The sequence below is a fragment of the Ammospiza caudacuta genome, chromosome 2, assembly GCF_027887145.1.
Source record: "Ammospiza caudacuta isolate bAmmCau1 chromosome 2, bAmmCau1.pri, whole genome shotgun sequence".
In the NCBI taxonomy this organism is placed as follows: Eukaryota; Metazoa; Chordata; class Aves; order Passeriformes; family Passerellidae; genus Ammospiza; species Ammospiza caudacuta.
In genome coordinates this window covers 11105038-11132822 of record NC_080594.1, presented here as the reverse complement: position 1 = coordinate 11132822, position 27785 = coordinate 11105038, and the positions used below count along the sequence as shown (strand labels likewise).

The window sequence follows — 27785 nt, the reverse complement described above, 5'->3', positions numbered from 1 at the left end:
AGGTACCCAATTATTGTTTGGTTTCAAGAAAAACCCCCAAAAACCAAAACACCCACAAACTGTGGAGAGAATATCTTATAATTCAGCTGAAATTCAGAAAATCTTTCTTTATTTGTTGTGGATATGGAGTTAATGTGCTACTGAGCAAGCTGCTTAATCTTCTTCCATTCTTGCTGTTCCTCTTGCATAGAGTAGCAATATTCCAAAGTACTGCTGTGATATGTTCATGCATGTTCCTAAAATGTTCTGGTTTGTTCCAAGATGGAATCTCTTTTCTTGCAATTCTGACAGTTCCCAGTAGCCTCCAACATGGTTTAGACCCACACCGTGCATGTAATGAGAGGTCCTGGTGAACAACAGAGGAGTGAAATTACTGTGATCAGTCTGTAAATAGCAGCAGCCATCCAACATCAGATATTTAGATGTCAGATTGAAACAGGTCTTTGGTAGCTGAAATGCCTCTTACTTGTTAGTTTGCTTGTGAGTGGGGTTTTTTAATGACCTCAGTTTATGTATGAGCAATATGTAATTTAATTCTGTAGTTCATGCAAATCCAAAATAGTTTGGGATTTTAATTCCAGATTCATGTAGTGGATGGATAAGTCCATGGAAGTCCTTTCTGTACTTAGGATGTTGCTTTTACTCTGCAGCTTGGTGGTGGAGTAAATGATTTTTTTATTGGTATTATTATTAAGTGTTTAAATTGTGATTGTATATTTCATCAAAAAAGCCCCTGATGCTTGGTCAACTTCAAACATTTTCTTCTTCTCAGCTTTTCTACCTGTGACTGTCATTTTACCAGAGAATATAATTTCATGGAAGGGTAGTTCAGATGCATGTTTTTTGTAATTGGCAAGTGTGGACACTTGCACATAGTTACAGCTGACTGAGTACAGTCAGCAGTGGAAGAAGTATCTTACCAACAGTTTCCCACTCCTACAAAAATTTCTTCTGTTCTCCAAGATTGATGAGGTTGTGATGTCAAAGGTTTTTGTAGTCATGATGGAGTGCAAGCCAGTTTGAAATTAAAACTGGCTGGATGAACTTTACTGTGCAAAAATTAAGCTCATAATCAAATTTGCCAATTATACAAAAACAAATGGTAAACAAGGGAAGTTTTAGTATCTGAAGTGGCAAAGATTGCATACAAATCCCTATCATGTAATCTGGCTTTTCTGGATGTGCATTAGAAAGACTTCAAAAATACTGTTATCTTTCTTTTTGTTATTATCTGTGAGGAGCATGGATCATGCTTGCTCTTGAAAAATATGCACTTGCTTCAAGTAAAGAAACTGAAGTTAAATACAAGAATTTGTGGGAAACACTAGAAAGCTTTTTTTCAGATATATTAGCAAAAAGGAGCTGCTTGTTACTCCATGTTCTTGAATCATTCATGTTTTACTGAGCAGCTGGCAAAACTAAGTTGCATTCATTGCATGCTTTATCTCTTACATGTGGAAGTGAATTGCAAGAATGGTTTAAAGTCTGTTAATTTTTTGCTTTGCAATCTTACCCCCCATGCCCCCATATAAGTGGAGCTTTTTGGTCTGGAGTGGTGATGGATACACAGTTATTTACTGTTTTTTCTCCTTTTTACCCCCCCACCTGTTTTTCAGCAACAGATTAGAGTCAAGATGTTTTAGAGCTTCCAGTCTTTCCTCTTGTTTCTTCGGTCAAAATCACTGTTAAAATAGTGTAAACCCCTGAAAATTTTGGACTTTCCATTCATATGCATTGTGATAAAGCTTACTGCAGTTCAGTGGAAATGCTTCCTACTGCATGGTAGAGAAATAGAGCTGGTGTTGTAGGCTCCCTAGAATTTCACCTCTGGTTTTATATTTTAGCGAGACAAATTGATTATAATGTTTTACAGTGTGCAGTGTCCTACCTTAACATGTTTGTGCTTGTCATTTTTTATAGTTTAGAACTCCATGCTGGTCAGGCAGGTTGAACAGTTTCACAATCTTTCCTGGCATTGATGCTTTCTTCCTCTTTGTACCTACTTTTCCCCTACATCTTTCCTTTCTGTTTCATTATCTCTGCATCTCCTCTCAGTTTGTAAGCACTTTGGGGTGGTAGTCTGAATTTACAGGAATATAAAACATTTTACAATAGTAATTATGCCAAATGTCAAGCACAGACAGACCTGCTCTCATAAACCTGGCAGCATATAAAGCAGGCAAGTGGATTTTGCATCCTGGTAGGTTATTCTTGGTCAGTCAAACTATTCACCTTCCAAAGTGCTATGAGCAAGCTCTGGTGTATACATGATTTAATAGAGAGATAATGAGGTGACTTTGGAAGCAAGGGTTATGTTTTATTTGCAGTAAAACAGAATTCAGACGTAGACCCAGTAAATCAAACCACTCTGGTTTGAGGTGGAGAAATTATGTTCAAAAAAATGGAAACTTGCAGTATTAAGTCTGCTGTTTGGGCTGGGGAGGTTATTTGATGAAGGCAGCTGGGACACAGAAAGCTTCCTTGCTTTCACTGGAGGAGGTCTGGGTTTATGCTTAGGCGCTCCCTCAGCCTTCACCTTGCTCCTCAAAAGTTTCCTCATCCATGTCATTGTTGTCATGATTAAAAGTAAGTAAGTTTTGGTCTCTCTAAAAAGAGGTATCGCCTTTCTTTCCCAGGAGCAGTATTTTTTCATTCTCTGCTCTTTCTTGCCTCTGTGCCCTCTGAAGTGAGAGCAGATTGCATCAGGGTAGGGATATTGTCATTGTACCAGCTGGAGAAGTGAAAGAGCTCTCACTAGACTTTTTAAAAGTAGCAGCTCAAGGGAAGGGGAGCCCTTTGATGCTGTATTTTAGCCCTTCTACATTATATTTTAGGCCTTTTGTACCCTTTTCTTCCTATCATTAATCTTTGTGTTCTGTTGATCTTTTAGGGTATATCATTCTTTGCTTCCCTTCCAATCATATGTAGTAAAAGAAAGGTATTGGGTGAAAACTGTTATTGCAGCAGCACGTATTGTTGTACTGCAAAACAAATAAATGCATTTTTTCTTCTGTAAGAGGAAGAGAAAACACTTATTTTGGAGGCCAGTGTTGCTCTAGGGCTTCATTTAATTGCTGTCCAGCTGAACTTGTCAGCATCTCACAGGTGCAGATGTATTTATTTTAAACTTCATATAGACTATGATGAGGAAAAGGGAACAAACAAGTCTGTGAGGAAGGGCAAGCAACATATATCATTTGTGTTTTGGCTTGTGGTCTTGCAGGAGGTATTTTGGTGGATTTGGATTAATTTTTGCTCTGGTAATTTACTGCTGAAAGAGAGGAAGAAAGAGCCTCCAGAGTGTAGATGATCTTCGCCTGGGGAGCAGTGCAGAATTGTAATGGAATTTCCTGTGTGAGAGGTGCCTGGGCATTACAGTAGAAATGAGTGTTTGTGGAAACAAAAGGGTAAGGAAAAGGAACACAATAAGTGGTTACGTTATGTGGACAGAAATGAAAGTTATTAGTGTTCGTAGAATTCAGATGAGAAATTCTAAACTTAATCTAGAGCAAGAGAAAAACAATTGAAAAAGTTAAAATAAAGGGTTAGGTGAACAGAGTGTCTTCAGGGGAAAGATTACAATACCAGCTGTGTTTTGTGTAGTGTGGAATGGCCTTTGGATGTTGTTAATGCTACACAAGTGTGGATTGTGGAAGTGGGGAGCTGAGGGAAGATTAAGTGAGGGTAATGATGAGAGCAGGAGAAAATAAGTAAGATTCTAGAGAAGTTGAATGCAGTACCATGGGTGTGTTGTGTGTTCCTGATTTCATTTTGGTTGTTTGGGGCTCTTTTTTGTCATGGTGGGTAAATGGATAGTGGGAATAAATGGATAGTGTTAGAATAAAGATAATCCCCTGATGACAGCTTATTTTACAAAGTGGGTAGTATTAACCAGGCAAGGGGGGCTGTCCCCTCTCTCCTGGCAGGTTACCTTTACCAGCTTGCTCAGCTCAGTTTAATTTGTTAAGTTCTGATACTCTCACCAATCAACCACAAGTATAACCAGCTTTTGGGGAAAACTTTGTTCATCTGTTTATACCCTGTTAAGACGTAAGACAGGCTCCCTTTTGTGAGCTGATACTGAATTAACAAAATTACTTTCCTGTTATTGTAGAAATATAATGATTTTCCACCATAAGTTTCTACGTTCTGATTATAATGTATTTATTTTTGGCAGGGAGGAGTGAAAACCAGATTCACAAAATCCTGCATTGACATTTGAAAGGTATGAGTTTTGTCCCTGAACTTGAAAAGTTTATTAACCTGTATTTTTTCTCACCCTGGACATGGAGTGGTAACTTTATCTCATTCACACTTGCTTTGGTCCTTATCCCTCTCAGGAATTCCCAGTCAGATGGCTCATTTCACATCCCTGTATAGTCCTGATCTCATTCTCCTGACATTGCTAACTAGGGTGCCAAGGTAACAATCTGCTGAGTTTCCTGAGAGGCTGAAGACATGCTCACCTGCTCACCAGAACTTCGGCTTTTTCTCAACAAAAGGATTGTAAATTGTATGCTTTTAATAGCATTAAGTCCCTTTGACAAAGTTTATGGGGTTGTGGGTTTTTATGGGGCTTTTTCTCCTCTGGTATTCCTTTGTTGCCCTCTTTGGCTTGTACCTCCCTTTCCAATATGATTCGCTTCAGCATTTATTTGGAATTTGGGAGTTGTTTGTGGTTCTGTGAGACTCTGCAGGTACTCACAAGTCTTAACTGCTGCTGAATGAAATCACAGTCATGTGTTCGTTTGAGTTCTTTTGGTCTCACTCACTGATGAAATTGAGCAACAGAATTTGAATAAAACTATCCTTCTTAAGCAAGATTATGTATAGACTGAAAAAGAAAAGAAACAAAAAATGTGCTTTAGTAATAATGCAGGCAGTCAGTGAAACTTGCCTTCCGGTTATTGACAGGCCTTACTATATATTGATTTAGAAAACACTGGCATTATTAATGTTACATTGAGCTGGGAAATAACTCTTCCAGTTACATCAAGGAAAGATGGCTTTATATAACACAGAGAACATGGGTTGTGACCTGTCAGCCATGTCCAAATCTCTGTTCTGGCAGGGTAAACTGGAAATAATGGATAACTGATCAGCTGAATCCATAGAGTTGGGTTATAGATAATAACTATCAGATAATGCCTTTATACTACATCATACATGGCTTCAGCTGCTTTGGTGCAGTTTCACCTGTTTATTTCCTAGATTCTTGACTTTTAGGTCTTTTGTTATGACGTCCCTCGCTCTCACTGCATTCCTTCAGTACTCATCAAGTGAATAAATTAAAACTGTAATTTTGAGCTATTTCCCCCAAGGCTGAGACAAGATTTGCAGAGAGAAATTCACCACCTACCTCCCACTGCCTTTCATTGTTACAAATTTTATTTGATGATGAATCGATACCAGACTTCCAGCATGTGGGAAACCAAATCACCTGCAATGGTTGCTGTGTGTTGAACAGCTTGAAGGAATAGTAACTCTGGGGTAACCGGTGTTGCACATCTTGGAAATCCTAATGCTGTGTCCTGAATGATAAAAGGACACTGAAATTTCAAATGTTAACTAGTTTGCTTTTAGTAGTCATGATGCTTAAACTGGTGGGTTTTAGCATGGTAGATACCCCTCTGTCCTATGCATATGTCTGTAGCTTTTAATATGTTTTTATTCATTTAGATGCCTCTCTCATGCACAGATCTGCATGTGTGCATAACTTTGCCATTATTTTATTGTCCCATTAAAATTCATAGGTGTACTTACATCAGGGAAAATACGTAAAAAGGAAGTACAAAGGTCAAGAACCTATTACTACACTGTTCATCAATAGGGTGTTTTAAGATTTTTAGAAACTTATTTGACATTTCACACATGTAACTATAACTACGGACAATAATTTTTCAAAAAAATAAGTAAAAATCGTACCTTTACAGAATTGGGGCTTGATAGCCATCCAGTCCTTTAACATAATCCATTGTTGTGGACTCTTGTTGACTGCTGAATTGATCAGAAGTACTTTTTGCTAGCTGTTATGTTTATTGTTGTTGCTGTATTGGCTGGTTGTTTGCTCCTGTTTGTCATTACCCCCTTTTAAAAGACAGCACCTTTGAAGTGCTTTCCATTTGGATCACTGTGTGGAAAGATGCCTGTTCCAGCTCTCCAAAGAGGAATGGATAAGAACTGGATTGCAGATATTTTCTACATGGTGTCACAGCCAAAAGCACCACTGGCTGCTAACAGCAGCCTGCACATCCCTGCTGCTCAATAAATGGGGGATTTGATCCAAAGTTCAGAACAAGCAGAAACCTCTTGCCTCTGCAGGTTTTGTGTGTAAAGAGTGTGAGCTTGTGTTTAAAAGGAAAAAACCCAAACCCACAATGGCTGCTGACTTGTTTTATCAAGGGTTTGGTTGTGAAGATTAAAGAGGGTTTTTATAGGATAAGCTTGAGAGAAGACTTGCCATGACACTGAATGAACAGTTACTCACTGTAATGAAGCTCAGTTAAAGCAAAGGCTTTTTCATGTGTTTGTAAACTTAAAAAAAAAGCTATGTGACTGCAAATAAACTTGCTGTAGGGTTTCACATTTTGGGCAGTTGCACTGCTAATAATGATGTGTTTCCTAGAAATGTTTTTAGTTGTGAAATATCCTCTATACACATTTTCATGTGTGCTTGGTTGTCAGAGTGAGCTGCTGATTTGTGGATGTGGAAGGATCTTCTGCTGGGTTGTTGTAATCATTGTCTGATTTACTTTCTTTTATTTTTCCCTTTCTAACTCTTCAATGCAGTGAGAAGCTTTATCAGCTTTTCACAAACTAGGAAGGATAGAAATTCTGCTTGGAAAAAGAAAACAACCAGCTTCCCCTTTTCTCCCATTTTGCTGAAAGCGCTTGCAAAAGGGGGACTAAGGAAGAGTAGAATTGTACTGCCCTGAGGTCTACAACTTAAATCAATTTGATCTTAAACCAGTGACTGTTTTAGGGTCTGATGAATCACTCTCAGAGTTAGAAGCACCTATACCACAGTGCTGAGAAGCTGGCATCCCAGGCTCCAGGAGTGATTTGTATCTGGCCCTAGTAGCTCAGGCAGTGCTATACCTTAAAAGGGTGACAACCTAATTCTTGTGAAGGATATTTTCAAAAAGGAGACAAGTTTTTAAACCTTTTTTTTTCCATCTTTTTTTCATTTGAGGCCTTTTCATTAGTAGCTGAGACAACCCAGTCATACAGGCAGAGAGCTGCAAATGTACTAGCTCTGCAAAAATGGAGGAAAATCAGTAAACAAAAGTTCAATAGCTGAAACAAGGTGCAGGAGGGTATGTGATGGCGTGAAGGTTTTACTGGCAATGTCCAAGATGCCCACATACTAGTGAACTACGTCACTGCAAATGGGTTCCAGTAAAAGCTTTAATATTAACACAGGCAATCCTAGTTATAGACATATCTCTCTGTCTAAATATAAATTGCTCCCACTCGTGTCTGGACTAACATCAGAGCAGTGCTGGTGTTGAGAGTGGGGGTTAAGAATGAAGAGTACAAGCCACACTATTCTTTAAATTGCTGCCTATCACAATGAGCATGTAAACTTTGTGGCAGCAGTGCATTTTGAATGCCATGGTGTCACCCAAGGCACCTCTTGCTCGTGCTCAGGCATCAGGAGGGTGCGTGTGGCAGATGTGACCTGCAAGCTGAATATCTCCTGCATGTGTTTAAAGCTGGAGAATGTATCAGTGCGTGGATGGATGGATGGATAGATCAGTAAATGACTTTCATTGCTGACTATTTTCAGCAGCTGAGTTTTAATGAGTCTTTCAACTGTTGCTCCTGTGTTTAATTCTGCTCACTTACTCAGCCTTCAGCATTAGAGAGGCTTTCTAGGAGGTAAATGTTGTCCTGATTACAGAAGAGGTTAGTTTGATTGTGTTCTGCACAGACCTTGAGGGTTTTTTTTTGTTAATTGAGAAATATATGCTGTGCACACAGATAATTAGGATAAATAATCAAGTCTTGTGCTTGGAAGTGCACACCCAAATATACAATTGTTATATATGATAAATGTCTTGAACTGCTGCAGGTTAAAACCTGAGGTCCTGATTTTTTAGCACTGGTCTTGCTATGTGTTTGAGTGGGTTTTACAATTAAATTTGTAATGTAATGTGTATTAGCAATGGTTGAATATAGGGAAAAGGATGGCAAAAAGTATCTTTCACTTCCTTTTCATTTAACATAAGAGCTTTTCCTTAGTTTATTTGCTGTGCTGCCTAATAGCTCTTATCAAAATAAATAAGGACAGAGCAGCTGCTCTTAAATGTAGGGAATGCTTAAAACATGCAATGTAGCAATGTGAAGAAAACGAAGTGTAGTGGTATTTCTGGTAAGTCTACTAAAAAAAAAGATGCATCCAGGAGCTTTGATCAAATGCCAGCTCTTACATCAGTCCTCTTTGTAATCTTTCGTGCTGATCTGTGACCTTGACCTTGTGTTTGTGTTTGTATGTCAAATCTATTTTAGGGATGGACAAACTAAGTTCACTTTAATAGGATTTAAACTCCAGCTTCACAGGGTACCTTAGTAAAATATAAAAATTAAAATATTTGGGTCAGTAAAATTTTCAGTCATCTTTTAAAATTTCAGTGGGTTTGAAGACATTGACTTTGTTGTTCTTGGGAAATGATTCTTACAAAGACATCTTTAGCTTACCAATAAACTCTTCTAAATTCAGCATGGACCTTTTGCCTGGAGATGGGTTTTTTCTTCAAGCATCTCACCAGTGGCTGTGCTTTTGTTTGGCATTGAGTGAGGTTCAGCACTGAAAGTAGTTCCTGCTCTTTGTCCTGCCTCATGCCACTTGTAATCCCACGTTCCCATGGGGAGAACTGCAAAACCAGACCCTTGGCAGGATCTTTGGGGTTTCTCTGGGCTGTGATGAGCTCCTCAGCCTGGCTTGCCTTGCAGGAACTTTGTGCCACGTGCACTCAGCAGATTCTTGAGCACAGCCCTTATTTTGAACACGAGCAAACAGGGCAGCAGAGGTGGTTGGTGTAACGCTGGCACTTTGGGCATACGGGTTCATAGAGCCTTAGTGAGGTTGTTGGTTTCATGGGCATTGTGACATAGGGTCCCAAATTAGCTAATACTTGTGTGCAAGTATGGAGTAATAGATTTATTTTTAACAGGACTTTTATTTCTAGGGTAATGTTATTTTATGTAGAAAATCGCATATTTTCTTCTAAAATCGGTCACACATCTGTTACTTTGTTTATATTTTTTATTTGGCATAAGCATGTGTTTTAACTCTTGACAGTAATGGAACAAGCAATAATAATAAGTAGCTTTATTTTTTTTTGCTATTGCAGTTGATTTCTCCATGAAGAACTCATTAAAAACAGATATAAAATGTTTCCTTTCCACAAATTTGTGGTGGCATATTATTTTCTTGAAATGCATGGCACCATTATCAACATAAACTTTGGGAAATTATTTCAAACTGTATGTCCTTTGAACGATAGTTAAACACTTCTCCTTACCAGCTATCCATTGTTTTTGCAATGCCTTTGTGGCAGTAAATGTTATTTTCACTGGTTTTGAGTTAAGTTGGTATTTTAATTGTTTTCATTTGACTCATGGCTAGAGGTGAGGTCCTGTTCTTTATATGTGAGGGTCAGATGATCGTCTGTATACACTTATATGTTCAAGTCCTTTTAACATTTTATTTAGGGATTTATGCTATGAATGTTTTTAGATTAACTCTGGCATCCTGATAAGGACTCTTTGTCCTTTTGTCTTTACAGGATGTTGTGAACCTCTTCTCCCAAACCTTCTCCCAAGGTTTCACTAAAGCTGGTTCTTATATTTTCTCTTGAATTTTGCTTGGCTTTATTGCTGTTTTGGAGAGAAAAAAAAAATTGAACTGAGGTAGTAGAGACCATCTTGCTAATGCAGATTTTTCCTTTCACACTTAAATGTAGATATATGAACCTTTTCTATGTCCACAACAACCATTGTAAACATCATCCACAACAAGCTGAAACCTCCCATTAAAACAGAAGCTGTAGTGTCCCCTCCACTCACTTTAAAAACAAACAAACCCAAACCACAAATCATCTGGGTCTCTAACATGGTTTTATGGGGGTTTTACATGTAGTTGAATGCTGTGTGACTGTGATCCTGTATTTCACCTTGCCTGGAATTCCTGTGTATTTTTGTTCAGCTAGCTGAAACCTATTCTGTTGAGAACTCTACAAAGTGGCTTTCATTCATAGCCATGAAATACTTGGTCCCAAGTGAAACACAGCTATTACTGTCAATAAAATACTGTGCATTACTTTTTAGTCCTTTGTTGCACTCTGACATCTGAAACCCATTCTTGGTTAAAATAACATAAAGTGACTTAACATACGCCAAACCACCTAACATAGTTGTTCCAAGAAATACACCATTTTAGTGCACTGCTATCAGTAAATGCCTGTATCTTTAGATCCCTCCAACAAGCAGGAGGTCAGAGTTGGGTGGAAATGCATTATCTGCATGCATTGATCATAACTCAAAAGCATTACCCAGGAGAGGACATTGATTTCTTCAGTGTATATTAATCACACTTCATTCCTGGGGAGTTGATGTAGAGTTAAATGCATAATCAGTGATTTGGTTTTGTAGGTGTCAGAGGGAATGGAAACTGTTTGAGTTTCTTTTTAATTGCTTATTTATAGGCAAGTGGTTTACCAAACACTGGAAGGGGCATATATATTGTTGTATATGTTGTATCTTGTCCTCCTCTGTTCTGAAAACAAGTCTTTGTGTAGCTTTTTGTATGTTTTTTGCTCTTGGTCTCTTGAATTAGAAGACTCAATCAGCCAGTAGCCTTTCTGCTCACTATTTCTGAGCTTGGATCAACACCCTTTCCCACATTAGTTGAGATTCAGTGATACGTGCTATTTCTGGATCCCTGTCCTTAATGGATGTGTGATGGGGGTGTAACTTCTCTGCATTATCTTTTAGTTTCTGCCCTTTTTGTTTTCAGCAGTAGAAGGCCATTGAGCACTGACTCATGGGACAGGTTTAGGTGTCAAATATTTGATTCCTTCACAGGTGATGTCCCTAAGTTGAATGTCTGTTCTTCCTCATTCCTTACGATTAGCCAAGACTTGGCAGAGAGTGTGTTTCTGAGTTCATGCCTAGAGTGTTAGCAGGCCATAATCAACAAGTGAACTCCAAGATGTCCTTTACAGTGCCATTAGAGAACAAAATATAAATATTCCTCCAGTAGCACTTGTATGAAGAAATATACATATGTGAGTCTGGGTAAGGAATTGACTGAAATGTTTGTGAAACACCAGATGAACAGCAAATTATATGAACAGCGTGGGGTATTCTGTATCTAGGAGTGATCATTTCTGTGATGCTCTGTTCTTGTACTTGTTAGAATAAGAAATACTTAAGGTAGGCTGAGCTATTGTTGGAAGAGTGTCACAGCATGAAAAATGGCCACATGTGTTTCGTCTCTGAACTTTGCAGCAGGAGGTTTTGACGAGCAGGCCACATTTGGATTAAGCTGTGTATGGTGCTTAAGTGTACCTGTAAACCTTGGAGAGGTGAACCTAAGGCTTTCCCAAACTCAACTTTAATGGCAATTGTCTGCCCCCCATTTCCTCCTTCCCATGTACTTCATCTCTTTTGGGGGTTTCGTTAGGTTTGGGATTGTCTTGGATGAGGGATTTTTTTATTAGGTAGAGTTTTGCTTGGTTGGTTTGGCTTTTTGTTAGTTTTTTTTATTTTCATTTTCAGTTTCTTTCCCACTCCTTACTGGTAGCTTTATGAAGTAAGATATAAAACCAATGTAACTTCGGGAGAAATGTCTGCCTGTGGCCTTCTCCAAGCTGTGCACCACGATCTAGAAGATGGGTTGAGAGCCAGCATAGGATGATTCTCAGTATAACCAACAGTGCTCAGAATTTGTGTTTTCCACGGAGCAAAGCTTTTTCACAGAGTTTGAAGTGTTCCTCCTTGCTTGCCTCTCCTGGCAGGGTGCACAGCCTCGCCTTGCTGCCTCCCCAGGCAGCTCCCTCTGCGTGGGAATGGAAATCTCCCTGACATTTCCACACCTCCTTCCAGCACACGCTGGAAATGTCGTGTTCCCCCTTGATATGCATTACATACTATCCCAGAGCTCCTCGTTGTTGTCATGGGGTGGTGTTCCATGGTCGGATTGAGTCACAGATTCCCGCCCTGGAGCATCCCATGTGAAATCTGAGGAGTGGAGGGACACTTGAGATGAGGTGGCTGAATCCCCCTTTCCACACCCCAAATGGAATGTGTAGGAACAGCCTCCCTTTCCTTATGTGCCTCTGGCTCTGCTATTAACAAGAGTAATCAGCATTTACGTTTTAGTGGTTTCTTAAAAGCTCGAGTAAATTTAAATGGTCTCTACCACGAGAACTGTTGGGATATTTTCTTCCCAACTCAGTTGTTGGTTTTCTAACATTTCAGTCCAGTGGACTGTCAGGTCTTGTTCTCAGAGGAAAAACTGTGTCTTGTGCCTGCTGTGCTCTTGGTTCTGTGTTTCTGTCAATTTTGTGTGACTTAAAGATTCAGTTACTGAGGATTTGTGGGTAAACTGCAATTCAGTTACTTAGAATTTTCGTAAAACGGTAGATATTGCATCCTTTCGAACCGTTTCATCATCTGTTACGGGATTGGTTTGCTCTAGTATTTTTCAAAATGCCATAACTGAAACTGCTAAAATAATCAGAAGGTTTGATCAGGCTGGTTTGGGTCTGATTCCTTCTACACACCCCATCCTGCTGCTGCCCCATCCCCATAGTGAAGAAAACACCTTTTCTGCTGTCTAAACCCTAAAGTCAGGTCGGGGCTGGGTTTGGCAGCACTCAGCTTAACAAAACACAGGGGAAAGGCTTTTCCATCCCTGTGCTCGTGCAGAATTTGGCCGTGATGCCGTGGCCGCTGCTAATCCTGCATTATCCAAGGGGTGTTTCACAGAGGGAGCGGCGCTGCCGTGCGCTCCGTGCCAGCCTGCAGGGAACAGCCCCAGCCAGGGATGGGGAATGCCAGCCCTGGTGGGGTCACAGGCTCGGGAGCCTCTTCAGAATTCCTGGCAGCAGCAGGAGCTCCTGCCAGCAACTCGATTCCTCATGTGCCCTCTCCTGCCTGAGCTGTCTGAAAGGGATAGGCTGTCCTTCCCATGTTTAAAATGTCTTTTGGAGTCAGTCAGCAGGCCTAGGAGCAGTGAATAATGTGCCAGGCTCCTGGGAAGAAGCTTATTTTTGCTTTCTCAAACCGATACCCTGCAGTTGTAGGAGAGGAGCCTGATTCATTTCATTTAAATGAATTAGTTGTAAAAAAAAAAAAGCTTCTGGATTCCCAAGTTCTTTAGAGTGCAGCTGTGGGAGAATTCACCCACTTACTGCTGAGTTTTGCTCCCCCATCTGATCAATTCTGCCTTTCTTTCTGTCTTTCTTTTTTTTCTCTTTTTGTCTTTTTCCAAATTACATTTGCAAAGGGAACCTGCAAAATGTCTTGGCTGCCTGAATCAAAACTGTGAAGAGGTCTCAGCTGCTCCATTCATCTGAACAGATTTCTGACACAAATAAAGCGTGGATTTTGGAAAGCAAAGCACTTAAACACTTGATTCTCTTAAAGCACGTGCTCAAGTGCCATTGAAGTACCTGCTCTTGTGCATTTGGTGCTGGGGTTGTTGATCAGGGCTGTTTCCCTGCTCAGAACCTTTGCAAAAAGAGCCAACTGAAGGCTGAAATGCTTTTTACCAGCACTCTGAAAGCATCCTTCCTGCTAAAATCAAAGGTGTGCAAATTGAGCTTAATAACAAAATAATTCTGGGACAGCAAGTCTCATTACCCCCACTCATTCTTAGTTCACTGTAAGATTCTGCTGCAATTCCCAGTGCATCCAGGATTTTTTTTTTTTTGAGATCCTAATTTCATTGCGCTTTTCAACATTTCACCACAGGCAGCCATAAGGATGAGGAATCACTTAAAATCCTGTGTTTTAGGTACTTAGTGCTGGTACTGGAGCTGCTGAGTAACATACAGCCTTTAATGTATTTATCCTCAATTGTCTTTCTGAAGTTCCCATCTATTATTACTCCATCTGGGAAAACAGGGTACAGAGAAGTAAAACCAGAAGTCAGACAGCCTGTCTGCAGCTCAGTGAGTAATTGGACCCCTGGATCCCAAGCTGCCACTGTAATCACTGTACTGCATTCCTCAAATCTGTAATAATTAAAATGACAGTCTGGGCCATTGGCTGATGTGGTGGGCTGGAGCCTTTGCACTTGGAAATATGAGAATAGGAAGTCAGTGAGGCTGGTAAGAGGCTTTTCCTGGCTCTTCCAGTAGTAGCTAAGCATTACAACACCAAATTTATTAAATAACTGAAGATTTTTATTTCTCAGACCAGTCTGATTTTAGCTTTACAAATGCATGTTTTGATTCATCCCAGCTTAAAAATGGAACATAAAATTGCTACAGGAGTTTAAACGTCATGAAAGAACTCTGAAATTGTACTTAATAAAAATGTTTTATCTGTGTGAACATATAGTAATCTCCACCTCTATTAATCATTCTAACAATGTGCATGAGTTTGGGTAATGTCTTCTAATAAATGTTCATGTGGGCAATCTGCTGGCCATTGCCAGTTTCCCAAATGAATACCTTAATGGCTTCTGTAAGATTTTTTCCTACGATCTTGAATTGAAACTGCAGAAGACGACACCTTGATAATACCAAGTTTTTTGAATTACCTAATAGATTATGTAACCCTCGTATTCCAATAATGTTAGTCTAGTGTTGTTCATTTACTGTGGCTCTCTGTTCCATTTAGCAAAAGGATTTAACTGCAAATGCTAGTTTGAGATATTGGGAAAATGTCTCATGAATGTGATTTTGCTAGTTAAATTGTGAACTGTCCAGAATTTCTTAAATAGCAGGAAATATCTATTGGGTGAACTAAAAGTCTGCTGTTTGTTTAGAGTATCAGGTTTGCGGTTGAGGTTTTCATTCCTTCAAAGAACTCGTTAAAAATCAAAAACAAATATTCAGGAGCAAAAAGCAATTGGTTCTATTGTGCTTTAACATATTAGAAGCTGTGTTCTCAGATTTCATTATCTTTTGCAGCAGTAATATGTGGTAAGCAAAGGATCTTGAAGTTTGTTTTTATTATTCCTTTAAAGTAATAACGACATATATCAATAATATCCTTTGTGGTGGATAAATATATTTGTAGTTTGAAAATAAACAAAGAAAAACTTCAACAACTGCAAAAGTGGAATTAATTTTCTGGACATATGCAGTTCAGTGAACATTTTAATATTTCCTTATTTTCCCTATACTGCCTGCAGCTTCTCCTTAGGCACACTTTAAAAGGCTGAAGAACTGATTTCTCATGGTGTGCTTCACTTGGGGAGTATCTCACCAGGTTACAGCATTTGTGCTCTGGATTCTGCTGCTGCCTTGGATTTGTCTGGGTAAATATGAGGCTTAATGAGCTGGGTTGGTGCTCCTGGAGGTTCTGCACAACAATCTGGTTTATTTCTCATGGTGCAGAAGTCTGGGAGGAAATAGTAGAAGTGACAAAAATGAGTGCATTTAGAGTAGTTGTGGTCAGAAAAGCACATGAACTTAGCAATTTATTTTGTCATAGTAATTAAATATAATATTTAGGTCTAGAGAGTTGTAGATCTTAGCAGTTGTTTCAGCCCTTGCTGGGAAATAAGAAATTTGTTGCTGGGTGACTTCTCCTTTCTCTCTCTTCTGCCTTTTCTTTTAACTTACTTTTCTTTTTCCTTAGCGCTGCTCTGGTAATTTCTTAAATATTTAATTTAAAGAAAAAATATTAACATTTCAGTGGGTCCTGGGAAGTCCTTTTGTACAGTTTGTGTGTATTTAGAAGGTAGCTGAATGACTGCCTTAGTGTCCTGCTGAGCATTAATTTCCAAAGCTGCTTGGGATTTGTCATGACTACACCTCAGATGGACATTGTCATGTGAGATTTTAGCACTGTAATATCTGTTACAGCACTAAATCAAAAGAGGCTTTTTAAAAGGATTTCTGATGTCCTGTTCTAATGTGTCAAGTGCTTTCCAGATTTCATTATCTTTAAAGAAGCTTCTTTGCAGCAACCTGATTTCATTAAATTTATCAGTATTTCCCTAGCTCTGGGTAATTGAAATAAAATAAAAAATGAAAAAGGTGACAGAACACTTCTAAGAATAGTTGTTATATATAAACTGTACTGGCTACAAGTGTCATCTCCTGAAGGAGGCTTTTGGAGTACCTGAGGGATTTGCATAAATGCATTGTCTCTTTTGAATTACCTAAAGGTGTAGTGAGTAAAGTTGTACTGAATATTGGCTTAGTGATGCTTTTGTTTGGGACTGTATCTTAAAGGTGTCCTGTAAGCCTTGCTTTTACCAGATTGTCAGAAATCCAGACAGAATTTCAATTTTATTGTCTTCAATGCAATACTTTTGGAAGCTGGAAAAATATATTCTCTAGATAAAATGTATTCCCAGCTATTTGAGGAAATTAGTCTATTTGTATTGCTGTTACCGTTGCTGAATATTTAATAGTTTGATTGGAAATCTTGGTTATTTTGGGGGGTTTTTTTTAGGGATTTGTTATTCGTGATTTTTATTCTGTTTTTGAGTTGAAACTGTGTAAAAGCCCACTCAGAGGTACAGAGGTTTTTGAAGGAACAGTAAGATAATCAGTCATTTTCAGTTAGCTGAATCCACATTTAAGTTGTTTCATGTTTGAAGGAGCACTGTGTCTTCCACAGGTAATTCTGAAAATGCTGGTCATGTATTTCTGAGGGAAGTACTGACACCTCAATAATAGCTAACAGCTTTGCATTTGATATTTAAATGCATAGATACACACGTTTATAATGCATTACTGGTTAGATTTTTTGTTTGGGTTTGGTTTTGGCTTCTTTTTTTAAGATAGCTCCATTTTAGAGTTTTTTCTAGATGACTTAAAACCAAGGAAGGGAATATTTGCCCAGGGAGATTAAGGACAGTTAATATTACAGCTATTTAGTAGTTCTTATTCTTTACATTTTTAAGATCTGATTATTTTCTGACTTCTAGTTGCCTGTAGGTTTTGAATTAAAAACTTGCTTCTGGGAAATCAATCATAAAATATTCATTCACTTTGAGGAGGCAAGGATTTCAGCTGTGTACATCCCTTTTAAACTTGTAAATACAAATTTTCAATGGAGTTTAGCCCATGAAAGCAAATTACAGAGTTCAGTATGCAGAAGGACACTTACCTTTGTTCATGTTGAATATTTATTTAGCCAGTTTAGTACTGAGTGAGTGAAGGAGGATGCGTGTGTGGTGTAATGGTCTCATTATTGAGGTGTGGTGACTGAAATGTTCCCGCTGCCACTGAGCAGCCCTGTAAGTGAAACTGCAGAGATGCATCCAGCACAAGTGGCATTGCTGTGCATTGTAAAACAGCTTTTTATTCCACACTGCCCCATCCAAGGAGGTATTTACTAGAGATATTACATGCTCTGGAAGAATAACAGGACTTCAGGGAAGAACTGGTTTGGTTTTGTTTTGCCATCCTGTGTTTCATGTACAGAAATAATGCAAAGGTGAAAATCCTCCAGGGCAGGGAGGATTTTGATGCCAGGATTTATGTTGCATCAGGGGCATAAGCAACCTCTTCCTCACTCTTATCACATGATTGTCCTAATAATTTGTGGTGTTTGGATGTTGTAAGAACAACAGATGTCACCCTTGTTGTGTTCCCATACTGGATTTTGCGCTGGTGCATTGGGCAGTGCTAACAACTTTGTTTCTACTTTCAGCAATACCATCCACCTGCCAAACAGAAATGTACTCATATATATGGTGCTGTCTGTTCTGTTATTTCAGAACATATGCAACCTGAAATTAAACACTGACTTTAGGCCTGCCTTTTTATTAGTTCAGTTTAAGAGTGCTAGGATGCATGTCCTGTGTATTTAGATTTGCAGAAGAAAAGTTCATGCAACTGTGAAGTAAAATTAAATAGATTTTTTTTTAAAACTGTGTTTAGAGTGATTTCAGATTTTCCTGTCAGATTTACTATTCCTTATTTTTAACTGCAGAATAGTGAAGTTCAGTGAAAGCTTGTAGTAGCTGTGCTTACGATAAGTAAGCTTAATTTTTGCGTAAAACTTCATCTCAGAATTGTTTTCATAATGTTCTTTGAATTGGATACCATGTATTTTGTCCTTTATTTGATTTTTAGTTTCTTCTGGAATATGTGTTGTTTATGTATCCTGAATCTCTGCCTAAGACAATGCATGGGGGGTTGGGTTTGGATTTTTTTTTAAGGAAAAAATGTTTTATGCAATCATATCTTAATCCTAAATGTTTTCTTTCTGTTTTGTGTTTCTGACTTAGGAATTTTATGTGCTTGGTGGAGATGGAAAAGGAAGAAAAGCAAGCTGGCCTCCAGAAGCAAGAAGGCAGCAAATACTTGATGGAACTGTTTTTCTGTGAAACCGTGTTTTGAGTGTTCTCCTAGACATCGACCATAAATATCCTAGATCTCAGCTGAGGATTGCTATGGTTGGAAACCTGGCTCATCAAACAGTGTACACTGGGAGAAGCCTGCTTAGGATAATACATTTTCTGTTGTTTCTGAAGGTCTCTAAGAAAACACTGTAGACATCTACCTGTTATTAACTCTGCATCTTGATTGAGCAAAACTAGCCTTTGAAGTGAACAGAAACAGAGCCTTTTTGGAAACTTTTATTGAACATGACTCATGGAGAAGAGCTTGGCTCTGAGATGCACCAGGATTCTGTTGTTCTAACTTACCTAGAGGGATTACTAATGCATCAAGCAGCAGGAGGCTCAGGTACTGCAGTTGACAAAAAGTCCACTGGGCATAGTGGGGAGGATCAAAACTTTAAGATTTCAGGAAATATATTTCCCAGCTGTCAGAGTAATGGTCCAGTTCTCAACACGAGTACGTATCGGGGATCTGGCATGCTGCACCTCAAAAAAGCAAGACTGTTGCAGTCTTCAGAAGACTGGAATGCAGCAAAGAGAAGGCGGCTGTCTGATTCCATCGTGGATTTAGATGGAAAAAAGGAAGCTTTGTTGGCTGGCATGGTTGAAAATGTGCCTAAAGGCAAACAGGATAGCACATTACTTGCCTCTTTGCTTCAGTCATTCAGCTCTAGGCTGCAGAGTGTTGCTCTGTCACAGCAGATTAGACAGAGTCTTAAGGAGCAGGGCTATTCTCTTAGCCATGATTCTTTACAAGTGGAGAAAGATTTAAGGTGCTATGGTGTTGCATCCAGCCACCTGAAGACCCTGCTGAAGAAGAGCAAAGCAAAAGATCAGAAGCTGGACAACAGCCTGCCTGACATCACCAAGAACCTGCCCAAAGAGAGGTTTATAGAATCTCCTCATGCGGTGCAGAGCAGCCCCAAGGTGGTGAACGAGCCCCTGTCGTGTGCTGCGAGGTTACAAGCTGTTGCAAGCATGGTGGAGAAACGATCCAGCCCTGCTGCCTCGCCCAAGCCCAGCGTGGCGTGCAGCCAGCTGGCCCTGCTGCTCTCCAGCGAAGCCCACTTGCAGCAGTACTCCAGGGAACACGCTCTAAAAGCACAAAATGCCAACCAGATTGCAAGCGAGAGGCTTGCAGCCATGGCCAGGCTGCAGGAGAGCGCTCAGAAGGACATGGGCCAGTTTGGTTTGGCCAAAGGAATGACAAGCCATCTCAATGGTCAGGCAGGATCGTCCCCCAAAGCAGTCCCTAGCAAAGGCAGCATGGCACCGTTTCAGAGTTCGGTGGGAATCATGCACTCGCCTCCCAAAACTGTGGGATACAAAAGTACTGTGGAAAGGAGTAACCTGAAAACCTCTCCCAGCAACAGCTTGCTCTTACATCTGCTGAAAAGCCAGAATACCACCAAGCACGTGAAAGGGCGTGAGCAGAGTGAGAGAGCCAGCATTTTTGAAGACAGCAGCACACCAACAACTGTTGATGAGTACTCAGACAACAATCCCAGTTTTACAGAAGACAGTAGTGATGATGAAAGCTCCCATTCTAACTGTCTTCCTATAGACCTATCCTTTAAACAGAGGACAGATAAGCCAGATGCAGGTCCACCTGCATCGCTGGATAACCTCACTCAGTCCTTGCTTCGTAACTGGGATCCAAAAATTTCCTGTCCAGAGAGCAAGGAAGAGAAAGACACTCCGAAAGCTTCTAAGCTGAATCCCCACCAGAAAGTAACACTACTGCAGCTGTTACTTGGGCATAAGAGTGAAGAACAGGTAGACAAGAGTAACGATCCTCAGGGACCACACAGTACAGCTGATGTGGCAAAATTCACTGTACAGACTGGGAAAAGGACTCCTGTTGCTGACAGTCCCAGTGCCAACCGCATGACTCCGTTAAGCACTCCACCCTTGCTGGCTTCCACAAAAGCAGACTCTCCTATAAACCTCTCTCACCAGTCAATGGCTGTCAAGCGCAGCTCACCACCCTATGCCTGCAGCATCCAGCCAGACAGACTGATGAATTCTGCAGCTAAGCACTTGATAGACCTGTCCAAAAGCAAGGAAATTCAAGGAGCTAAGCTGAGCAGGACTGATAGTCCCCAGAACTCGTCGGCGTTCAGCGCCAGCAAGCTGCTGCAGAACCTGGCTCAGTGCGGCATGCAGAGTTCCATGTCGAGTGAGGAACAGAGAGCTGGCAAACAGCTGCTGGCAGGGAACATGGATAAACCTGTGGGCTTGATTGATAGATTGAACAGCCCTCTGCTTACGAATAAATTGAGTATGCATGAAGAAAATAACAAAATATTCAGTTGTCAGCCCGCACCCGCTGAACAAGGACTTCCAGGTTCGGAAATAGAAAATCTCCTTGAAAGGCGCACTGTCCTTCAGCTGCTTCTGGGAACTCCCAATAAAGGTAAAAGTGAAAAGAAAGAGAGGATGCTTTTAAGAGATGAAAGTTCTCAAGAACAGACAGACAAGGCTTTGAATGAGCAAATATTGACGGTGAAAATAAAAACTGAACCATCTGACGAATCAAATGTTCCTTATAATTTAAATGCACAACAAGTAAGAGAATGCAAGGGTAACAAATTCCAAGGGTTTGCTCATTCACTGCAGAGAAACACAGCTGCTTCTCCAGCATCCGAGGAGGTGAAATCTGAGCCTCTTTCACCTCAAGATTTCTCTTTTTCCAAAAATGGCCTGCTAAGTAGGTTGCTGAGACAGAATCAAGACCATTACCCTGCAGATGAGCCTGACAGGAGTCACCGAAACAACGAGCTGACACACCTTGAATCCAAGAGTCTTTGCACAGTACCGAAGAAGAGGAAGCTTCATGCTGAGCCTTTGGAAAGCCCATTAAAAAAGATGAAAAGTAATGTGTCTGATGCTGGAAACAATCACACTTCTCCTACCGAGGCACTGTACGGGCCTTTGCTTAACCAGCAAGAACTGAAATTCAGCAGAAGTGATGCTGAATTTAAATACGGTGTAAGTCATGGTTCAAATAGTGAAACTGAGAATAGGAGTTGGTCTAGAGATAGTAAAGGCTTTAATGTGTTGAAACAGCTGCTTCTCTCAGAAAACTGTGAGAGAGATCTGTCACAACATAGGAATAACATACTAACAGAGGGCAAGAAAAAAGGAAGCAAAACCAGTGCAACAGTCAATAAACCTGAATTCACCATTTCTTCAGTAAGATCACTGGTGGGAAGCCCCGTGCAGCAGAACAATTGTGTAGATCACAGAACATTTCAGTACCCCGTAGCAGTCAAAAGTCCGGCCAGCTCCCCCTTCCCCGAACACCTGGGGAGCGCGGTGTCCAGGCTGGAGCCCGACCAGCTGAGCATGTGCTCCGTGCCCAGTGAGAAGGGCCCCATCAGATGGGTGATCACGGGCATGGACAAGAATGATTACGAGAAAGACTCCCCGAGACTGACCAAAACCAACCCGATATTGTACTACATGTTACAGAAAGGTGGCAGCTCTGTCAGCAGCCAAGAAGCACACGACAAAGAAATTTGGAATGAGCCTTCATTTACCGAGAGCTCGACTCGCGTTACAATCAAAGAGGAGTTGACATCTGAGCCGGAGCTCAAAACTCCTTTTAGTAACTTAAGAAGCCCTTACAACAGCCATATGGGGAGTAACGGCTCTCATCAGCACGGTGGTGTGAATGGAGAAGTGCATGGACTTCTGGAAAAAGTGCGAACAATCAAAAAAGAGCCAGAATAAACTGCAGCCTCCTCAGTGAGTTTACAATCAGCGGTTTTGAATCTTTGTTTAAAAAAAAAAAAAAAAAAAGAAAAATGAGTATGAACTTCACTACTGTATAAATTGAGCATGATTTAAAAAAAAAAAAAAGCATGGTCTAATTGAAATGTTTTCATTTGATAAACTTTTTATTTTTCTGGTGATGTTATTTAAAATACATGTAGATAAAATTTGCTTTACAGTAGATTGTCACAAGGAAACTAGAAGGGTTGTAATTTGTACAAGACGTTTCTGTATGTATCAGATTAAGTTATGAGTACTCTTTGATCAGAGTCTTATTTGGATCTGCAAGCTTTTGGTATAACATAAAGTGTAAGCGTACAGCCTAGGTGGTGGTAATGCTGCGTTTCCTCCCTCCCTGTAAAATAATCCTTATTTTTTTGAAGCCTGAGCATAGAGACAGTGTACTTTTTTCTTTTTTTTTTTGAATGTTTTAATACGTTTTGTGAAATTTTAAGAATAACTTTTAAGAAGTGGAGCAGTCCGTCCAAGGTATTAGCTCGTCATATTGGAAAACCTGCGTCAGTGTTAATAATTGAAGTGCACTGAAATGTATTTTTTAGTGCTTCCAAAATTTGTATTGTTATTTTTAAATCTTGTTTGTGGTCCTGCCAGAATAGTGGTGTAAAATCTATTTTTCTTCCTTGCCCTGCTCTCAACAAATGCCTTCCTCAGAATTCTTAGCCATAGTTATGAGTTACTAGTTAGAATTAAGGGTTTTTTCTAGGTTTTTATAAAAAAAGGCAGATTTTCATGGGCCGTGCAAGTAGTGCATGAGTCCTTTTGTCGGCACATTCCTGTCACTTTCCTGCCTAAAAGGGGAAAGCCAAAATGCCTCTTGGAGCAGTGTGATTGAGAAGGCTTAGTACATGTATTCAGTGAGGAAAATGCTGGAAAGCTTGTGAAGGGGATGAACAGAATTGTGTGTTCAGCACCATCCTGCTTCCCTGTGGAAGAATACCAACTGCACTAGAGCAGCACATCAGACTTCCACTCAAAGATGGAATAGGATTTTAATGAAAAATGTGTTGGCCTCTTCCTACAACCAGGGAAAAGAATCTATAATCTGCCAATATTTATTACTCTCTGAGCAGCTGATACATGGTTTAATGCACTACCCTTTCACTGCAGAAAATCTGGCTTTAGAATAATTTCCCAGGTAGCACTGAGGATGAAACTGTGGTTTTGTCATGTTCTGTAATGGATAGTGGGATATATCTGAGAAATCCTTCCCTGCCCTTTTCCTCAATCCCCACCTGTGCTGTGATTTGTAACATCTGGCAGTATCAGCCTGAGATGGGAGGAACTGAAAATTGCAGTCAGAGCTGAGACATCTTAGAAGAATTGCTGGCTGGGGAAAGAGTCGTGTGGCTCTGCTTTCCCGTTAGCACTGTCAGTGTTAACTCCATTTGCAGCCCTTATTTCTCTGGGGCCAGGAAGAGGACAAAATCCAGCTCCTCTGAATTATGTGAATTATTGGCAAGCAGAAGTTTTGCTGAACTTTTTACTCCCCTAAAAAAAAAAGCAAGTTCTCTTCTGTGGCTTCCTGATTTCACAGATAATCCTCTCTGCCATCAGCAAGCGAGCAGCTAAGCAATTGGCTTGCACAAATAATGAGAGCTGCTCTCTGGTTTAATTGTGTCTGTTTTCACCCTTGCAGGCCAGTGACATGACAAAACTGCTGTTTCTGTGCATCCCATGCCTGCATAGCAGACATGAGTGATGGGGCATTTTGCTCTTTTCCATCTGGTTTGGTTTCTGAGATGCTTTTCCCAGACTCCTGGCTTGCTGAGACAGAGCAGGCTGTTGTCCCCCTCTTGTCCCTGTCCCCAGCCCAAGATCAGTTCCTCCTCTTTCCAGTGCAGTTCCTACTGAAAGGCACTTCTTCTGTCTGACAGCTGGAAAATGCACCACTATTCTGTTTTGCCCCCCTCTGGGGGATACCTTCTTTTAGGGAACACAAATATTTGGCAGTATCCGGTATAAAACATTCCCCCTGGTTTTTATGAGAAAAAACAGAGCAATTTAAAGATATATTTTTATGTTACTTCGGTGAAGCATAATATATTAATGGGCTGTACAAAGAAGATTTATATTTTAAAACCTTCACACAAATCTAATATCATTTTAAATGTCATTGTCTGAAGTATAATATAAAAATAAAATTTTGTTTGTCTTTAATATTGCATTTATAAGTAGCCCAATGACAATTCAGATGTCTCATAGAATAATCATTAATGAGATAAAGTATATTTTGGATTGACAGTGGAACTGAATTCTTTTTATATGAGTCAACCCAGCAGAAATATTAAAAAGATGGTATTTGTTCCATCCATTAAATGTCTTTTAAAGTCTTAATTGATTATTTTTCTTGAAACAATGTGTATATAGGTAGGAAATATATACAATATAGAATAATAGATGGTCCCCAGACTAAATACAGGGCTATAATTTGCTTGAAGAGCTCCACAGAAAAATGCAGCGTGAGAGGATGTGGAATTACCTGGTGGCAAAAACTTGTGCAAAGCTGAGATGAAGAGTGGGGAAGAGATTCTGACCCTAACAAAAAATAATACTGGAATCGAGCAATGTGCTGACCTTTGTATTTATTCTAGGGTAGTCTATTGTTATAATATATACTTTTGAACATTTAATTTTGAAAGTTTTGTAAAACAGTTAAGTTAAAATGTTAACAGTTTGACCAGTTAAGGATTTAGCTTTCTTTTGAGTTGATGTTAACAAAAGGGTATTGCCATCCTCACAGACGTCAGTAAACCCTGATATACAAGAATTTAAGTTTGGGACATGGTGTTCATGGAAGAATCTTATCTCCTGTAGGCATTGCCCTCTCAAACAGCAGGTAACAAGAATGGGGCCCTTGGGAGAGGGCAGGACATGCCAAGGGAATGCTCAGTCAGCTGCTAAGAGGGCAACAGCCTCCTCCTGTGTGGAATTCTGCAGTATCCCTGGTGTTTCCCCTCCCTAGGGAAGAGAGGTCTTCTTTGGATCTGCCCCATCCACACTTACAGCATTGACACCTTAGGACCAAAGGCTCTTTAACTGTTTTTTGTCTTGCATAGCATGGGTGAGTAAAAAGGAGTTGCTATTTCTTTCCTTGGGGAGTTTTCCATCAGAGAAGAGGGGTGTGGGAGCTGGGTTTGTTGGTAGGGCTGGCCACGTTTTCCCAAGCAGCTCTAAGATCCCTGATTTCCAGCAGTCCCTGACGATGAATTGCAAACCAAGGTCATCTCCTGAGTAGCCCTCGGTACTCTCAGCAACTCCTGTTCCCTTTAGGCCTTTAGAGTACAGATTTGGAGCAAAATGGGGTCTTGGCAGATGCTGGCATCAGCAGCCGTGCAGGCAGAGCAGTGCAGGATCAGGGGGTGCTGGTGTGGGATCTCCCCATCCAAGGAGCAGGGAGGGAAGGGAGGGCACATCCCAGTTAGAGCCAGCACAGACTGGGGACAGCTGCCTCCAGCTCAGGCCAGGAGGAAGTGAGTTAGGGAATTGTCTCTATACCACACTGAGAGTGCAACTGCAGCCCCTTGGAGCTTTAACCTGAATTAACTCTGCCCCCCTTAGCTGGGGGGGGCTGGGGCTGCAGCTGGAGTTGTGAGACCCCGGTGCCTTGCTGGAGGGGCGTCAGCAGCGCCTGCATTTGGGGACGGACTCGGAGCTGCCACGCAGATTGGCCTTTTCTTTCCAGAGGGAAGTGTCTGGCACTCAGATATCCAGGTTCTAGTGTCTCCTCTGCCCAAGCTTGAGGAAAAGGTGGTGGGTAGGGCTTGACCACAGAATCAGAAGTGGAGAGCTGGAGGGCTTCTCTGCTGATACCACAGAGCTGGGCAGCTCAGTTGGAGAAGTTTATATGAGATCAAAAGGGAATTCAGCCATAACTTTTACTTTTCGTAGCCATTTACTCTTAGTGAAGTTTTTAAATTTTTAATTTACAAATGTTTTTAAAAGAAAGAAACGAGTGGTTTAAATTTTCCCTGTTCAGTGTTGGTGAAAGTATTACAGCTCTCATTGACGTCAGTGACATGATATTACCAGTTTGTTCTCTGCCACATCTTACAGAGGAGTAAACTGGTAAGTATATATTATATATATATTTATATATAATGTAAATATGTTGACTTGTTACGCCTATAATATGTTGAAATTGGTTTTTAAAAGGTGATGTAAATAGTGGTTTCCTTAACGAAAAATACATATTTTGTATTGTTCTAATGCAAAGGAAAAAAAAACCTTTTAATCTTTTTTGTTATGTATATTCCATGTATAAGTGTAAATATGATCACATAGGTTTAAAAACTTTTGCATGTATGTATACAGTTGCAAGTCTGGAAGAATGTATAGAAAAAATTCTTTTATTTAAAGTTGTGATTAACTGCTGCATGAAAAGTGCATGGGGGACCCTGTGCATCTGTGCGTTGGCAAAAAAAAAAAAGTCTTAACAAGTCAGGTCAGTTCAAAACACAACAGTATTCCACTTCTGGACATGACTTCTGCTGTGGTATTTTAGCTTTGTGAAAGAATGTGCTTCAATTCAAAAGGGTCTGGAAAAAAAAATGCAAACCTACTTTTAAAACATGAAGTGCTCATACAACTATAATAAGTCATGTAAGTTCAGGACTCCATTTTGCATAACTGAAATATTGTACCTGGACTATTCCATCCCTGTAAAACAAAGGAGTATTGATTTTCATTGCCATACATAAGAATTTGGGATTTTACCACAACCAGTTTTATTGTGATGTGTCTTCAGTAATTTAACTGGTCTCTTTTTTTTATTAGAAATTAATTTCCTCATGTGATGTCACAAAACTGTACATACTGCAGTGTGAAGTTTTTTTAAATCTTTCAGTGTTTACTTCCTGCAGAAGATTTGAATAAATGAGAAAAATGCATTGTCTTGATGGTTTTTAAATCTGCTTTATTTCATGTGTACTTGCATTATTGGAGTGTTAGTGGGCTCTTTGCATCAGTGCTGTTGATGCAGATTTCTGACAACAAAAAACTTAGGCACACACAGCCTTCAGCAAGGCTACTGACTGGAAGCTGAGTGTTGTGGAGCTGGAAATGAAGCAATCTAAATGAGATTAGCAGCTTTACTTCACAAAGCTCTGTATTATGTTTTATTTAAATACCCTTCTGCTTATTAACTTGAAATCAGTGACCATAAACTGGAAACCTCTAAGTGGGAATTCTCATGTGAAAATAATTTTGAATGTTAAAGCATTGTTCAGGTCCCTTGTGCAAGGTGGAAAGATGTGTTTTCCCACTAAAATCTACTTTGGTTCATACCACAAAGAGGACTTCTCAGTTTCTTCATGTTTGCTTAAGAACATAAGTGGAATAATAAGTGAACACAGTGTGCCCATGAAGCCCACACAAAGCTTTAGCAGTGCACTTCATCGTATTTTGGGGTTAAGTCAGCTTATGGCATAGTGCAAATGATGGATTG

At 40.0% G+C, this 27785-nt stretch overlaps 1 protein-coding gene and 1 long non-coding RNA gene across 4 annotated transcripts in view; one reads left to right on the top strand and one right to left on the bottom strand.

The window, feature by feature from the left end:
• Nucleotides 1-22354, top strand: part of NRIP1 (nuclear receptor interacting protein 1) — a 68446-nt gene extending 46092 nt beyond the window's left edge. For 2 of the 3 annotated variants that reach the window (XM_058825113.1, XM_058825115.1), the window contains exon 3: nucleotides 18431-22354. In XM_058825113.1, the coding sequence (XP_058681096.1) occupies nucleotides 18791-22279 (3489 nt within the window). In that variant the 5' untranslated portion in view covers nucleotides 18431-18790 and the 3' untranslated portion in view covers nucleotides 22280-22354. Of the gene's footprint in view, nucleotides 1-4177; nucleotides 4226-18430 lie in introns of all 3 variants that reach the window. The other variant, XM_058825114.1, reaches the window with a different exon arrangement.
• On the bottom strand, nucleotides 82-6079 carry LOC131572143 (uncharacterized). Its single transcript, XR_009276000.1, has 2 exons — nucleotides 5926-6079; nucleotides 82-346 (listed from the first exon to the last, which is right to left on the bottom strand). It is a non-coding gene; the product is annotated as an uncharacterized LOC131572143 (long non-coding RNA).
• Nucleotides 22355-27785: the final 5431 nt, after the last annotated feature.